The sequence below is a fragment of the Polypterus senegalus genome, chromosome 4 (genome assembly GCF_016835505.1).
Source record: "Polypterus senegalus isolate Bchr_013 chromosome 4, ASM1683550v1, whole genome shotgun sequence".
Taxonomy (NCBI): domain Eukaryota; kingdom Metazoa; phylum Chordata; class Cladistia; order Polypteriformes; family Polypteridae; genus Polypterus; species Polypterus senegalus.
This window is the reverse complement of record NC_053157.1, coordinates 49,140,519-49,157,994: the sequence shown is the minus strand read 5'-3', so window position 1 is coordinate 49,157,994 and position 17,476 is coordinate 49,140,519. Positions and strand designations below refer to the sequence as shown.

The 17,476-nt window shown below is 34.5% G+C and overlaps 1 protein-coding gene across 1 annotated transcript in view; it reads left to right on the top strand.

Moving 5' to 3' along the window:
- The first annotated feature begins 961 nt into the window (after window positions 1-961).
- LOC120528701 (kinesin-like protein KIF27) overlaps window positions 962-17,476 on the top strand; it is a 29,990-nt gene continuing 13,475 nt past the window's right edge. The window contains exons 1-4 of the mRNA XM_039752857.1: window positions 962-1,259; window positions 3,199-3,399; window positions 6,655-7,631; window positions 16,428-16,571. Of these exons, the coding sequence (XP_039608791.1) occupies window positions 962-1,259; window positions 3,199-3,399; window positions 6,655-7,631; window positions 16,428-16,571 (1,620 nt within the window). The remainder of the gene's footprint in view (window positions 1,260-3,198; window positions 3,400-6,654; window positions 7,632-16,427; window positions 16,572-17,476) is intronic.

The following is a 17,476-nucleotide window of genomic DNA, read 5'->3' as shown; positions in this document are numbered from 1 at the left end:
CACTTCTGAATGTTATGCAATGGCGAGACTAGGTTACTTGTAGTCGATAAAGTGATGAATGGGGCAGTGACATATTCAAATTAGATCTTTCAGTACTTGTAAGAAGTTAGTTTTTCTCTGAAAATGATGTAACGAAACAACAATTATTTTTATTCCTCTGTGGCATTTAACTTTACAAAAATGTTTTCATTAGTTCATATATTTTCTTAAGTGGATTTTAAATCTTTTAATTTAACTGATGCCTCAAGAGTCAGGTGTATGTTTTTTATTAAAAACTTCACAAGATGGGAAAGTTTGCAGACATAAAATTCAACAGGGTTGTAAAGCTGTGCTTTAAAGTTTAACATATGCCTTATAATGCCGTAATATCAATTCTTTTTGACATTTTTGTCAATTTTAATTTCCATTCAGCTTTCCAGAGTTCATGTAAATAGTTTTCTCAGTTATACTTCTGATGAACTGCTCATCTTAACAAATGTTCAATTTTGTTTTTTTCTTTTTTACACATCTAAAGCAGTGACTAGAATCATGCTCATGATTCATCAGCTGGACAGTATTTGGTAGCATGCCCACCTGAGCAAAGTAGTGCAGCCCACCTAATATAAACAAGCAGAGCAAAGACAGGATTACAGTTGCCAGAAGCCAGGGGAGTAAGCATACCTGGCTCCATTTGCAAAATGTCTGCTGAAATACACCTGGAAATAAAAATTTGAAGATACGCTGGGCAAGGATCTGGGCCAAAAACTGCTTACATTCAAGAATTAGAAAGAAAAAGTGGGGCATGTTGGCATGTTAGTTTTAATTCTTTTCACTCTTTTATATACTTATCCAATTCCAGGAAGTATATACATTAATGGACCGTATATTCTTTTAACTTGTTTTTATCACAGTGCTGATAGCAAACAGTCTGCCAAGTGGATGTCTAATTGTCATTCACGTACAGGACAACATTGGTCCAGTCATGGAGGAAACACCAGTTAAGGTGGCAGTGCGCATTAGACCCCTGCTCCCAAAGGAGATCCTCCACAATCAGCATGTGTGTGTGAGAGTCGTCCCCAACACCCAGCAAATTATCATTGGCAAAGACCGGCCTTTTACCTTTGACTTTGTGTTTGGACAAAATTCTGTACAAGATGAAGTGTACATTACTTGTATAAAACCGTTGGTTTCATCCTTGATTGAGGGCTACAATGTCACAGTTTTTGCATATGGACAAACTGGCTCTGGAAAGACCTACACATTAGGCGGAGGACATGGGGGTGAGTTTGGAAATAATAAAATTACTTTTCAGATATTTAAGTAGACTAGTTGATGTTTCTATTTTTTATTGTTCCTCAAGGTTACATTATAATAAGTAAAGCAGAATTTAAATAATAATATAGTAATTTCAACAGTCCATTAAATAATTTGCATGAGAAATTTGACAAGCAAATTGATCCCCTTCAGTCCATTAAGCCCAATTGTTTATATTAGCTAAGCTGTCCCAATAAACACTTAAAAACCCAACACCTAACCAGTTTAAATGTAACATATCCTAGTTTTAAATAACAAACATGACATCATATTCTCATAGAGATAAGGATGGTGGTTTAGATAGAATTCATCCAATTGAGAAAGATACATTGAAACGTTGTCAATGCTATATTAAGAGATCACAATAGATTTATTGTTCCATAATATTCTCCCAACTGGTGTTACTCCAAGTAATGCTGCTAGCGAATTAGGAGTCATTATGAATCCAATAATTTCTCACAGAAAAGTAAATATTTTACCTAAAATTATCTTATTGTTGGATATCTCACAAAATATGACCTAGTGAGGCTAGTGCTTGATAACTAAAGTTTGCAGTTAGAATCCTGTCGCTGATAAATTTTAGAATGGTGAGTGTGAAATTATGATAAAATAATACCACACCATCAGCATTAAGAGATAAGTTTTGTTCAGTTCCATCCTTCATGATTTCATACCTTTACCAGTGACTGTTTCCCAAGATAGATAAATATACAGGGGTTCAATAACAGTTGCAATAAAAACAATTGCAATGATAGACAGGCTTGTTATGTTTTATAATGTAGTAATGAGCCAGAATTTACATTTTACCATTTTCCTTTATGTATTATAACTGTAGCAGGATGATACAAAACTCATTGAAGAGCTGGCAAGGCACCGAGGCTTGTCCAAATTTAGGATGATATAAACACTTCACAAAGTGAGGAAGATGTAGATCTACACAGTTTTCCATCATTTTTTTTTTTATAAATAGCTTACTGTTAAATTAGTCTCATTAATGCAAGCTGAGTTTGAGGAAGCAAGAGAAGACAACATTCTACTTTCCAAGGAAGAAAAAGATCCTATAAAGAACATACTCATTTCCATAATTGCATGAGGGATTTATTATAGGTCTACATCAGTTGAGGCAATATCCCATACCCCTAAAATTATCCAAGCCCCTAAATGTTTATGTAATTATCATTTTGTGCAAATTTGGGTTTAGACCCAATATATGGAATCAATATACAGATCAAATTACCATATTCTTTTGCAGATGCCTCTTGTATTTGATAGATAGATAGATAGATAGATAGATAGATAGATAGATAGATAGATAGATAGATAGATAGATATTAAAATGGCTTAGTAAAATTAGCCGCCATCTATGTCTAAGGCATTTTTGTCTTACCTAACATTCTCATTAATTCAAATTCTGTCAACAATTCATTTGCATGTTTCATGTAACAGCTGCTGCATTCAAAATTAGTTATCATTATTTGTTCCTTTCAAAGTTTGCTGTACAATTTTTTTATTTGCACCTAAGATGAGCAGTATAATTGTAATTTATTTTTGGTATTAATATTTCCAAAAAATGCTTGAATCCATGGCAATAGTTCAGTTTTGTCAACAGAGGTCACTATAAGTAATTAAATTTAAATGATTGTCCAATTTCAGCATTTGCACATTCAGTTCTACTAATATATTCATATGCTCATTTGTCAAAACATAATGTTACTTTACAGATAAATGTTTTTTAATTGTCTGATAATTACATTTTGTTCAACAAAAAACAATTCATGAAATGCTGTTAACAGCAATGCTCGACAGCAATGTGTCGTATACCCATTAATGTGACCATATTTTATATAGGACATACTGTTGCTATTGAAGTAAGAAGTTCATGTTTAATATATTTAATATCATTAGTTTCTATGGCTGCCAAAGAAAAAGGAATCATTCCACGAGCTATCCAGGAAATCTTTCAAAGGATCACAGAAAATCATATCACAGACTATACAGTAAAAGTATCCTACATAGAGGTCTACAAGGAAGAACTCAGGGACCTGCTGGATCTTGATACATCTTCCAAAGACATGCACATCAGAGAGGATGAGAAACGAAATACAGGTACTGTAACTGAAAATCAAGGATCTTGTGTTCAGATATGTATTGCATTTACTGATAAACCACACATCCAAAGCTTTGCAGTAATTAAAAGCCAAAAGAAACATTTTTGTGAACTTTAATTCCTTTAAAAAATGTTACATTTTTATCAAATGTTTGTATAAATATTAAATTCTATTTCAATTGGAATTTTAGTAATGCAACAAATAAACCAACCTATTGACAACTGTACCTCTTACAGTAACAAAATATTAACTTAATTTATGAACACTAGATTCAACCTAGGATTGTCTGTTAATCAAGTAAATGTCTTTTATCATTCATCTGTGCATTCACTTTATCAATCTGTCCCATGTCTAATGCATCTGGATTTGAATTTTGGCCCAGTTGTTGTCTGCCCAGTGTCTCCACGTTCTGATGTGTTTTTCCCAGCTAAACACTTCCCAAAGATGTGCACCATAAGTAATCTGGTTGCTCTAAACTGCTTGCGGATACAGTATATCCTGTTGTAAACTGATTTCTGCCAGAAAGAGCTTAGCTTCCCAGTGACACACTAAGGTTAATTATTGGTCAATATTAAGAAAAATGTGAATGTTTCTCTCTATTTCAGTCCATGTATCAAGACAGTTTAAAGTTCTGAAAAGACAAGATTGTTATTTTCCTGCTAAATAGTTTTTGTCACATAGTCTTCCTAGTACGAAAGCATTCAAACAGACTTGGTTTTAGGCATCAGTCCTTTTAATTGCTTATATAATATCAGATAATACTCTAAAAAATTAGATACTATGAAGAATAAAGGCTGTTCATGTAAACTGTCCACCTATCTAGATTATCTGCTCCTTATTACACTATGTATAGTTTTGGTCTCCATAGAATAGAATAATTTATTGAATCAAGGACTTCAGAGGATGACTTATGAAGAAAGACTGAAGGAATTCAATATTTTCATTTTACAATAACAGATTAGGAGATTACAGATGTGTTCAAAAGTATTAACTATTTTGGTATTGTGGGTACCTACTGTTATTTTAAAATAACAACAAAACAGGAACTCAGGAACTCAATTGCACAAATTTTGGAAATGTTTTTTTCACACAGAGCTCTATAGACATATGGAATACAAGTGGTAGTTGGGGCCCTTGAAACCTCAACACAATATTATTTTGGAGAAATTAGGTGAAAAGAACTGAGAAGCATTGTTGGGGTGAATGGCCTGTTTTTATCAAAATTGTTCTGTTATGGACCCATTGCAGATTTATAAGGAACTTTAGGGTATACCAGCAGCATTCAGTGGGTAACATAAACAAACCCTCAATGGGGTTTCAGTTCCTAACAGAGCGTACTCAGATAGTGAACTGGAAATTTAAGCTCAAGTCTATCAAGCTTAATCTATCAAGTTAGGCAAAGTGGTGGCTCTGAGGCTAGAGATCTGTGCTGTCAATCGGAAGATTGCCAGTTTGACTCCCGTAAATGCAAGAAGTGATTTCACTCCATTGGGCCTTTGAGCAAGCAATTTAACCTGCAATTGCTCAGTCCTGGGTATTTAACCTGCAAGAAGGTGGTCCAACTCGAGGGTTAGAGACAAGGATTGCCACTCCAGTCACTGTAAAAAAAAAAAAAAAAACTTACACTGTTTCATTCATACTTGTGTGGTGCTGAAGTGTGACCTGTTGTACGACTGCACTCGGGTCCTGTTTTGGGATCCTGAGGTGATTTGTCGCGTGGGTCGTGCAGCAATGCGCTGTATCACTGTATTTTGTATTGATGACCAAGAAACATGTTTACTTTCATGTTTTTATGCTGAATGTAGAGTAAAAAGTATATTATATAATGGAACCCAATGGTGACTAATGCGGTCAAATGGCAAATGATAGGGAAAAATAAATGGGAAACAGAAATAAAATCTCACATAATTCAAGTTACATAATCCACATGCCAGATTTCTAGCTGTATGCTGAAAACGTTCAAAACACATACAATTTGTGCCAAACCATTTTTAAGCAGATAACTTTCAGAAAAATCAGCACACATGATAAATGGAAAATGCATTTCATTAATACTGCACTTTTGAACTGAAGGCTGGAGTTTTGACCAGTGAATGATGGGGCAGGCAAATCTTCCTGTTTATGACATGTGCTGATTTTTATCTATCTATTTAACAAAGTTTTCCACCAAATGCATGTGTTTTGCACATTCTGAGCATACAACTGGATTTCCGGCATGCAGATTATGTAATGTGAGATTTTTTCTTTTTTCCACGGACATTTTCACATTGCTTGACACTGTGCAGCATTGGATACCACTGGGTTCTATTTTATCAGTAACTTTTATCCTCTGTTCTGCATGTAAACATGCTATTAACATTTTTCTCAGCCATCAGTGAAAACTACATGTGGTAAACCTTTTCGCTGGAGTACTCCTTTAAATATGTTTCAAATGAGGTTTAGATTAATGTGGTGTTAGGTTTGCTCACTGCAAGACACTGTACTTTTTATTTAAATATCACATATTGTCATCTTCTTGTTTGCTTTTAGGACTTGCTCCTAAAACCACCTCCAACAGAAGGCTATTAAAAGTGGATTATTCACTCAACAAATGCATAGATTACCCAAAGTCGCTATTTGAAATGAATGATTAGGCTTGCAGTTTTAATTTAACATGATCATGGAGTGAGATCCACAAAAATATGGAGGGTTATATAAAAGTAGTTTTATAGAAATATAAAATATCACATGACTAAATGCACACGTTGGATATAATCAAACCTTCAGTGCATGTGTCCTACTTTATATTCCTATATTACATTGTCTGAACTTCCAGTTAGCCCTTTTCTTGTCTATTGCTTTGACTTACTGCATATGGGCTAATTATGAATAAAATTCTTAGAAATAAAAATTTGGGTGAAAATATATAATCTCACCAAAATATTTAAGGACTTTCCTTAGAATTATTAGTATTAGTTCAACTGAAATACAAATATTTTTACATGAATTATTTTTCCGCCACTCATTAATGTCAAGTTAGATTTAAATGTCCCTCTACTACATTCATTAAATTTATTGTATCATATGAATATCATAGTTTTACTTTCCATTACAATGTGAAAAATAAAACTATACTAGATTACAAAAAACACTTTGCCCCTAAAAGAAGTAAATAATAAAAAATAATGCAACGAAAATTCATACTACAATTAAAATGCAATACTGAAGTATATATATATATATATTCAAATATGCTGTTTTGTTTTCCAAACAGTAATTGTGGGAGCAAAAGAGTGCCTTGTGGAAAGTGCAGATGAAGTAATACAACTCCTGGAAGGTGGCAATGCCGCTCGTCATACTGGGACTACACAAATGAATGAATTTTCTAGTCGTTCCCATGCTATTCTCACAATCAGTGTTGATCAGCAGGTATTGAACCTTGAGGGAGCTAATAGGACTGTTTGGAATACTGGCGAAACCTCTGCCACATCTGTTCAGCTCATCTCCTCAAAATTCCACTTTGTAGACCTGGCAGGCTCCGAGAGAGTCACCAAGACGGGCAACACGGGTGAGCGGTTTAAGGAATCAGTGCAGATCAATAGTGGATTATTGGCATTGGGAAATGTTATAAGTGCTCTTGGAGATCCCAGACGCAAAAGCCAACATGTGCCATATAGAGATTCAAAGATTACTCGCATACTTAAGGACTCTCTGGGTGGCAATGCCAAAACCCTAATGATTGCCTGCATTAGTCCATCTTCATTCAATTTTGATGAATCACTCAATTCTCTTAAATATGCAAACAGGGCAAGAAGTATTAGGAATAAACCTATAGTCAATTATAATCCAGACTGGGACCGTATAAATGAGATGGAGCTGGAGATTCAGGCGTTGAGACAAGCTCTGCAAAACCGACGAGGAGCTTTAGTGAACCGTGCCAACCAGGCATCTCAGAGTCTTACTGAGGAGCAAGAGAAGATTCGAATTCGCTCATTAGAGGAGAGATTAGCACTTCTGCAGTTTGAGTGCTGCCACTACCGAAATTGCACTGAAGATGCTTTCCGTATTCTTTTGGAGCTGAAAGGAACAGCAAGTCTACCAAAAAACCAATTGTGCAAGCTTCAGGAATGGATAGACGTAACAGAAGGGTTTCAAGCTGATAACTCCACACCAAGACTGAACAGCACTGCAGAAGAAGAAGCTCATCTTATCACCTGTCTACAGCTTAAAAGAGAACTGAAAAAATGCCAGGTACAACAACACTGAATAACTTTCCCACATATTTATTGTCCACACGTTGTTTTTCTTTAAATATCTGTTTCCTCACACATCACAAAGGCATGCAATGTTTGGGTAACTGGGCAATAGCTCTGGCAAATCTGCAGTGGATAAAATAGGTTCAGAAACTAAAGTAATGAATATTTAGTAGAATTTAGACTTGGGCTGATATGTTCCACATAACACTTTATGTGAATAATATAAAGTATTCCATGCAGGGACTAATATTTTAGGTTACTCAATGGGATTCCTCACAATCTACATCTAGACAGTGTACAGTGATTAAGAAGGCTAAAAAATGCATAGCATTAGATATACTGTATTACATAGCATTATGTGTAGATTTAAGAGTTACTGTGGAATATCTTGTGTAGTTGTGTTCTCAGAATTACAAAAAATATATAACAACACTAGAGAAAGTCAAGAAAAGAACAACTATACTAATTCCAGAAATATTAGGTATGTGCTGGGAGGAAAAATCAAAAAAGTTGTCTTTCTTCTTTAAGCAGTCTGTGCTTAAGAGAAGATATAAGAGAAGTGTTCGAAATAATCAGGGAAGTTGGTACAATTTTTTTCTGCCCTTACTTTTGAAATTAATTATTCAAGAAGAATGAAGGGGCACATATAAGTTGCTTTAAGGCTAAATATTGCAGAAATGCCCATAGTTAGGTAGGACATTACCAAGTAGTTTGGTGGATAGCATCACCTTAGGGATCTTCAAAGCTTGACCACGTAATGTCCTGCAAGCGTTAAGAAAATATGGATTGACAAACTACCTTTAGATGGACTCTTCTCATCAAAACTGTTACAGTATGTTCTTAACTCAACAGTCACTTGAAAATGTTACTTCAGCTGAGGGTTATATGAATACAACAAAAAATTTCAACAAGTTTATACTTTAGTTTTGTTCTCATTGTTTTATCTAGCTACTTGCAAAGGTCAGTCACTCCTTCTTAGTACTTTGTCAGTCATGACCCTGCGATATGAACAGCAGCTCCTTAAACATTAAACCTCTTAATGAAGCTACTGCTTAATTGCAATTACAGTAACTTTCATTACTGCATAAGATTTTCCTTTTCATCAGCCATTTAAAAAGTGTGGTCTTAAAAACTGCAAGCATTTCTTTTTAGTTATATTGTACAAAGTCAAAAATGCAGACTGAAATGTTGACAGCATTCTTAATTACACTGTGTCAACACAAATGTATGAATCCTTTCCAAAATTTAGCAATATGTTTACCTGAATATCTTTATGTCAAATGTGATTATTCTGTTTAATTCTGTATAATTAATGTACATTAAAGTGCAAGTCTTCCTGTAATATAAATGCCCAAGGTACTCATCTGATCACGTTACCTCATGGTGACCATTTTTCCTTATCTGTTCTAGCAGTTCACTTGAATCCTATTCAATTGAGTCTTTTGGCTAATATTCCTCTTTAGCTTTTTCTGCAGATGAGCTCTCTGCCATAAATGAAAACCTTAAAGAAGTACATGTTGCTTCCTGATAGAGGGCTCTGGCAGTACAAGGGAAAGCATGATTTTTATTACGAGCTTTAAGTAAAAAGCTTTTTATATTACGCATAAGAAATTTATCATTTCTGGGTTTGCATTTGGTCACATGTCAGCAGGAAAATCCAATATTTTTTGAATTGCAGGGGCATACAAATGCCTAGACAAATTCTTTACTTTTACACTACATTACATTTAAAACATAATCTGCTATAGTGTTTACATATCACTGATTATATTTATATAGCAACTGAGTTTTATAAGTCATAGCAGAATACCCGCGCTTCGCAGCGGAGAAGTAGTGTGTTAAAGAAGTTATGAAAAAGAAAAGCAAACAATTTAAATATAACGTAAGAGGATTGTTAATGTAATTGTTTTGTCATTGATATGAGTGTTGTTGTCATATCTATCTATTTATATATATATATATATATATATAGCAAAATACCTGCGATTGGCAGCGGAGAAGTAAAAAGAAAAGGAAACATTTTAATAATAACGTAACATGATTGACAATGTAATTGTTTTGTAATTGTCATGAGTGTTGCTGACATATATATATATATATATACATATATATATACACATCTATACACATATATAGTTATATATATGTACATATACACACATACATATATATACATATATATACACATACACATATATACATACTGTATATACAACATATACATATCTACATATATACTGTATATACACATATATATACAAATCTACATATATATATCTACATATATATATTAGGTGGGACTCGATTAAAAAATTAATCCAATTAATTAGAGGCTGTGTAAGAATTAATCTTGATTAATCGTATGTAATCGCACGTAAATTTGCCCCAAATCGCAAATGTTTTTTTTTTATTTAAAACGGTTTTAGTGGGCGACAGAATCAAATAATAGACATGGACATGAATATTGTAAACTGAAGCTGTTTTAATTTCTGAAAAAAGCTTTTAAACTGCATTTGAATTCAAAACAGAAACAAAAATATCATCCCTGGTTAAAATTGGGCAGACTTAAAAATAAAGTGGTAGTTTAAGTACTTTAAGTACATTTTCAGAATAGTATTGTCTTTAAATAATAATAACCAAAATTTCACCATAAAGTGCAGTTTTCTTCTTAAAAAATAAGTCAGAAACATAAAAGGTAATTTGACCAGCTTACTCTTTAAACTCTGAGTAACATTAGCCAAAATTATTTTGTACATTAGGCTAAAACAGTGTGATCATTGAACATTTTGTAATTAGATGTATTTAGAATTACTAACGGTCACGGAAGTCCAATGATCCCCAGTAAGAGCCACAAAGTCCGCTTTCTGTAATGCATCTAATTTTGCTTGCTTTTCAGTGTGCACAAAACCATGCTTTTATCAAGGCTTCGCTCGGGTAGTCGAAATGATCAGTCGTAGGAACGCGCTTTATTCCGACTCTAACATTTTTGTAGCTGTGATGTGTGCATCAGTGTAATGGATGTACCAGGAAATCATGCATTGACAAAAGTTCCGTTTGCTTGGAATTGAAAGTGTGATTAAATGCGTTATTTTTAACGTTATGGAGTACATGCATCGAAGCTTCTCAGCTGTGCTTGTGCTAAGAAAGGGAAAATTTTAAAAATAACGTAACATGATTCTGCGTTAACCTAATATTTTTCATACGTCCCAAACCAAGGAGATGAAGGTAAAATGAATCGGTAGCATACATAGTCAGTACACCCTCTCGAATCGAACCTCGAATGTCGGCGTTAGAGGCTTAAGACTCTACAATTAGCCACAGCGTGTGGCTTGTCTATGCTAAAGTATGTATTGTAGATCGGGTATATATATACATTTATATATATACCCGTATCGCAGTGGAGAAGTAGAAGTTATGAAAAGAAAAGGGAACATTTTAAAAATAACGTAACATGATTGTCAATATACAGTAATTGTTTTGTGAGTGTTATTGAATGTTGCTGTCATCAAGGATTTGATTATCATTATTTCTTTCAATCAGGCTCGTATTTGTAGGATGTGTTCAAGTTACATTCCGTGTTTGTCAATCGTTGTAAAGATAAGAGGTTTCATTCATCGATTAGTTCCTTACTGCATCAATAAACAGCTCGTCTTCCTTTTATCTGTGATGTGACAAACTGCATGCACGGGTTTTTTTTTTTACACTGTCTTCCTTTAGCGAACATTCACTTTTTCCACCGTGTGCTTTGTTTCCGCAGTAGCTGCACTTATGAATATGATTGTATGTATAAGACGCTTCATATTTTTTTGCTGCCTTCTCAATTGTGTAATTCGGTTTTGTTCAGCACTCTTTGGAACTGTTGCTTTTGTCTGTGCACTGCGCCAGTTCACGTGAGCCGCTTGGTGTTCTTGCATCGAAGGTTCCCAGCTGTACTGGTGCCATCTCGTGTAATGTCAGCTAAGACCCGGCACTTAAAAGTTTCTCTCGCAGTTTCAATGAGTTTGTGCCAAACACCACCCTGACCATCTCATCTTCCTCTGCATAAGCACAGTCCTTCACACGTGAATATTTACCGGCAGTGTTTGTATTGGATTGCCGCTGATGGACGGCCTTATATGGGCAGGCACTAAATTACAAACGCTAGTGGCAGCCTGTCTATGAACTTAATTTAATATAAACTTACGGTTCACGCCGTGCTTTGTTTCCGCATATGCATCATTTGCTTCATAATGTTTTTCTGCCTTCTCAATTGTGAAATGGCGTTTTGTGCTCATCGCTGGAGTTCTTCCTTGTTCTCTACGTACTTACGTAGGAGGCGTGATGATGTCACACGAAACTCCACCCCCCGCGGCCATCTCCAACTCAAGACTCCATTACATTATATGGGAAAAAATAGCTTCCAGTTATGACCCTTATGCGTAGAATTTCGAAATGAAACCTGCCCAACTTTTGTAAGTAAGCTGTAAGGAATAAGCCTGCCAAATTTCAGCCTTCTACCTACACGGGAAGTTGGAGAATTAGTGATGAGTCAGTGAGTGAGTGAGTGAGTGAGTGAGTGAGTGAGGGCTTTGCCTTTTATTAGTATAGATAAGCAAAACACATTGATGCAGTGTGTGCTAGGAAATGGAGTCCTCTCTTATAATGTGTTTGTACAAGCAGCATTATAAGTGATTACGCCTTTTGTCATCAAGTCATTCATTTTTTCTTTTTTTTTTCTAAACTGTGTTAATTTTTCCTGCAAAATATTTATATAGCTGTAGAATATATTTTTTACAGGAGGTTTTCTTAAACATGCTGAGTTTGACTAGACTCGTTTAAGTTTTAATAGCATCTTCTGAAACTATTATAATAAATAAATCCTGGGACAAGATAAGACTTTTTAGCCTGGGACAAGACATGACTTTTTCAGAGAGATATTTTCACGTCCAGCGAGACGAGACTTTGTACCAAGAGATTTAATCACACCCGGGACCGGGAATAAAAGACAAAGAGTAGATGACAAAGTTGATTATGTTGTAAAGAATTCAAAAACATTTGCGCAATACACATGCAGAGCAGGTTAAAGATAATGAAAGTACTAAAATTCGAAAGTCTCAAAAAAATGTTAGTAAAGATCGCATTAGCACAAACAAACGGAAATTATTACTCTGTGAAATTACTGAACAGTGAAAAGAGATTGAATATATTGTTCAGATTTAAACTTTAAGTCAGAGACTTGTAGATTGTCTAATTTGTGTTGCCATCAGGGAAAAGTAGTGTTTCTTCCCAATGAAGAGGTGTATCCGCGAGAATTAAAAGATTTGTTGGTGAAAGTGAAATCCACATACGCGAGCGGCAGAGACGCGAAATGGTTGGCACGCAGCACAGGCCGGGGGGGTTGGCAAGCGAAGCGAGCAGGGGGCAAAGCCCCCTAGTTTATATAATAACAAAGTAAAGAATTATAATTTCTCATTTAACTACTTTCTTGTGAATGTAAATTGCAATGAAAATTTATACTGAACAGGGAGGTATCTTAATATGCTATGTAATAATGTACCCTTTTTGTCTTGCTGTTACATGTCTAGCTTTTTATGTTACGTATTAATGGAGAATATGTACTTTAATATAGATGATAAATCCTTTACCTCTTCAATGACCTTTTAGCAACACTTTTACGATTTTCAGTGAATGTTTCATATATTTTCTAAAAACCTTTTCTGTAATCGCGTAGGTGCGTAGTACTTTATTAATTCTATAGAACTACCCTAATTAATTGCTTTATCTGTATATTTAACTGTTTCCTTTTTGCTTAAATTTGAAATAGTCCTTGTCTTTGTATTTTTAAGAGATGTGCCGTACAGGATCAACTTGTGCCTTTTTTAGTCATGAACTCCATTTTTTCTAGATTGTTTTTGCTTTTCTTATTATATGTTCAATGTTCAGAAAGAGGACTCGCCCCCCCCCGATCCTTATACTGTATGTAGTAATGACTTTTTCATAAATAACTTGCCAATAGTGCTATAAACAGCTTTAAATAAGCAGCCTTTTTCATATTATGTGTAAGTTCAGGCTTCTGGGTAAATTTCCTGAAATAAATTTTTAATTCTAGCCTGACTATTGTCTATGTGGGTTTGCACATTCTCTGTCTGTGTTGACTCTGCTCTGGTTTTCCTCCTATATCCATGTTTGCTCAACATTTAGCTTCCCTTCCAGAGATGATTTTTACTATGCATTCTATCCTGATGAAATAGGCACTAGCTTTCTGCAATCCTGAAACGGTCAACTAAGTTAAAGAAACTGATGGAAAGATTCTCCTTTATATCAGAACTGTATACTTAAAACAATGATAGAATAATACAGAAATTAATCAAAGTTATGACATATGCTTACTGGTTACATATTAAATTAAACCTTTACTGGTTATAATAGTTTTCAAAGGCAAACAGCTTCCACTACAAGTTTTGAAGCTGCAGCTGAGCTCATTATAGATAGATAGATAGATAGATAGATAGATAGATAGATAGATAGATAGATAGATAGATAGATAGATAGATAGATAGATAGATAGATAGATAGATATGAAAGTCATCATATAGATTGCTTGAGATTTTACTTATTAGATATATTACAGAAGACATGCAAAACATGCCTCCATTGCTGAATTTGTTCCTAGACTTCACTACAAAAGTGAATTTAAAAACAATCAGTGTTTTCAGTAGAATGTTTCATAGCCTCTGAAAGCAATTCTTAAATATCTGAAGGGGGATGAAAATTTTGATCACATTTCATCACTCATATTTCCTTTGACTCATTAATAATTATTTGTAATTTAGAAGGGATACCTTGCTTTATAACCAGCAAACAAAGCAAAGAATAATTTCCAACAAAATGCTTTATTTATGCATCATGCATTTCAGAATTATTATTAATATTACATAAAAATATTTGGCAAACTTGTCGTTAAACTGCTGAAAACAGGTGTTGTTGTGTTTTGGAATAACAGCACAAGGAAATAATTGGAAAGTAATAACACACACAGCCTTTTAACATTTAAGCCAGCAGCCAGCAGTTGTGAGTTCCCACTTTGACAGAGCAATGTTATGAGTATACTTAACTAACCTCTTGCCAAGTTCATGACACAGGTTAAATTCCTCTGACTGCGACTTGAATAGCCACAATTTTTTGCATCTACTTTTCGCCTAGCAAAAGATGTGCTTAATGATGATCCTTGATTTAACTTTGTAACCTGTAAAAGTCAATCTGTTATTCCTACACTATTTTTTCTCCACATTTCTTGGTGAAGAACTCTATTGTAATTCTCTAAATGTATAAATAGCATGTGCAAATTTCTCTCTCTAAATTTTTCCATAATTTGTCTCAAGGTAAAAATTGTATCTATTGTATCTTTTCCTAGCATAAATCCAAACTATTTTCCACCTAACATCATGTCTTTAACAGCCTTTTATTCATTATCCTTTCCATTATTTTTATTTTATGAAACATCAACTTTATAACCTTTTAGTTTCCACAATCCTGGATGTCTCCCGTCACCTTATATATAGGCATAATCACACTATTTCTCCACTAATATGGCATATTCTCATCACAATACAGTGATCCCTCGCTATATCGCGCTTCGACTTTCGCGGCTTCACTCCATCACGGATTTTAAATGTAAGCATATCTAAATATATATCACAGATTTTTCGCTGGTTCGCGGATTTCTGTGGACAATGGGTCTTTCAATTTATGGTACATACTTCCTCAGTTTGTTTGCCCAGTTGTTTTCATACAGGGGACGCTATTGGCGGATGGCTGAGAAGCTACCCAATCAGAGCACATATTACGTATTAAATAAAACTCCTCAATGATATACGATATGCTTCCCGCGCAGTGCTTCGCTCACTTAAAAGCTCTAACAGCCCGTATTGATTTTTCATTGTTTGCTTTTCTCTGTCTCTCTCACTCTTTCTGACATTATCTGCTCCTGACGGAGGGGGTGTGAGCAGAGGAGCTGTTTGCACAGTACCTGTTTGCTTAGAAGATACAGATGCTCCTCTAAAAAATGCTGAAAGGCTACCTTTACATTGATCGTTCATTGCGGCCACTTTATCGCAGTGCTTGAATACTTAAAAGCGCAACAGCCCAATTGATTTTAGATTGTTTACTTTACTCTCTCTCTCTGACATTCTCTGCCCCTGACCCGCACCTTGAAGAGGCGAATACTGTATGTTTGCATTCTTTTAAATGTGAGAAAGAACTGTCATCTCTGTCTTGTCATGGAGCACAGTTTAAATTTTTGACTAAAGGGTGTTATTTCATGTCTAGAGAGCTCTAATAATGTTAAAAAACGTATTTAGAAGGTCATAAACAGGTTTTCAATGCTCTAACTGCGAACATATTAGATTTATAAATAAAGAATCCTACTTTGTGGAAATTCATTTATCTGTCTGTAGCGGATTAACCGCTATAAACGAGGGTTTACTGTATAACTGTGCGGAGAATATTTATAAACAGTGTGGGAGAGTTTCTAAGGGCTTAAAATATCTAAAAATAACCATACAAACATACTGTTTCTACTTCGCGGATTTTCACCTATCGCGGGGGGTTCTGGAACGCAACCCCCGCGATTGAGGAGGGATTACTGTAGACCTTTGTCATCAGCTCCCTTAAAAATCTATTCCTTCCTCTCCCTGACCCTTCCATGAGTCTTCTAATATGAAGGAAATAAATACTGATCAATAAATGTTTTTTCTTAAACTTTTCTATAATATGTCTTGAATGATCTTATATTTGCATTTCTTTTCTAAAGGATGCACTGGCGGCAGATGAAAAAGCATTTAGCCAAAAAGAAGCTGAATTAAAACAATTGCAGGCCAGGATCAACACAGTTCTTCAAGAGAATAAGGTGCATTTAGCATTTCTTGATGAAGAAGAAAATAAACAGAAACTTCAGGTAATTTTAGTCTAGACATTGAGTAATTTTACCAGGATATACATTCTGTAGTTTATGTAACATAACTGGAACATCTGAATAAATGCTTCTATGCATTTTTATATGATTAATCCTATGTGTAAAACAATATTATTCTTTTCTGAGAAATTTATTTCAGCATCTCAGTAGACAGCAAATTTGATGAACTGATGTAATGTTTTCATTCAGATAAGGACAGTTATAATGAACAATTACATTCTTGAATCATCCATGCATGAACATTTATTGATCAACAGAATAAATACGCACTAGATTTTTAATTGCACTAGGCTGTCCTATTGTGTTTTTGTAATTTACTGTATGTTATTGGTTATTATTATTATTAATATTATATATTAATATTATATTTTATTATTTGTTAATAATAAACATTATTATTATTTATTGATCAGGGAGAGTAGAATACCACATCTGTAATTCCATGGATAGTAAAGCAGAATCTGTCTCATGCTTGTATTTTATGTATCTTCTTTAGTATTTAACAGCAATTGCAAAACTTCTTCAAGGTAGTACTTGGTATGTCCCCAAAACCACTGTGTTCTTACTATGAACATTTAAAACCTTGGGCTAACAATGTGGCCTGGAAAAATTTCAATTTCAATAAGTTTAATTAGCCTATCCTAGGTATAAAACATACACCCATATGATTAAGTAATACAAGAATGATCTCATATCAGAGAGTCAGCATTTTGCTTTAACCATTTTCGAATAAGAAATAAAAATACATTTCTGCACAGTCAATTCTTTTTTTTTTTTCCAAATTTGCCCCATGTGATGGTGTGTGTACCTTATGGATAAACAGAAGTGGGCTGTGCAACAGAACAATGTTGGTTCCTACCTTTCACCCAGTGCTGCAGTACAAGGTC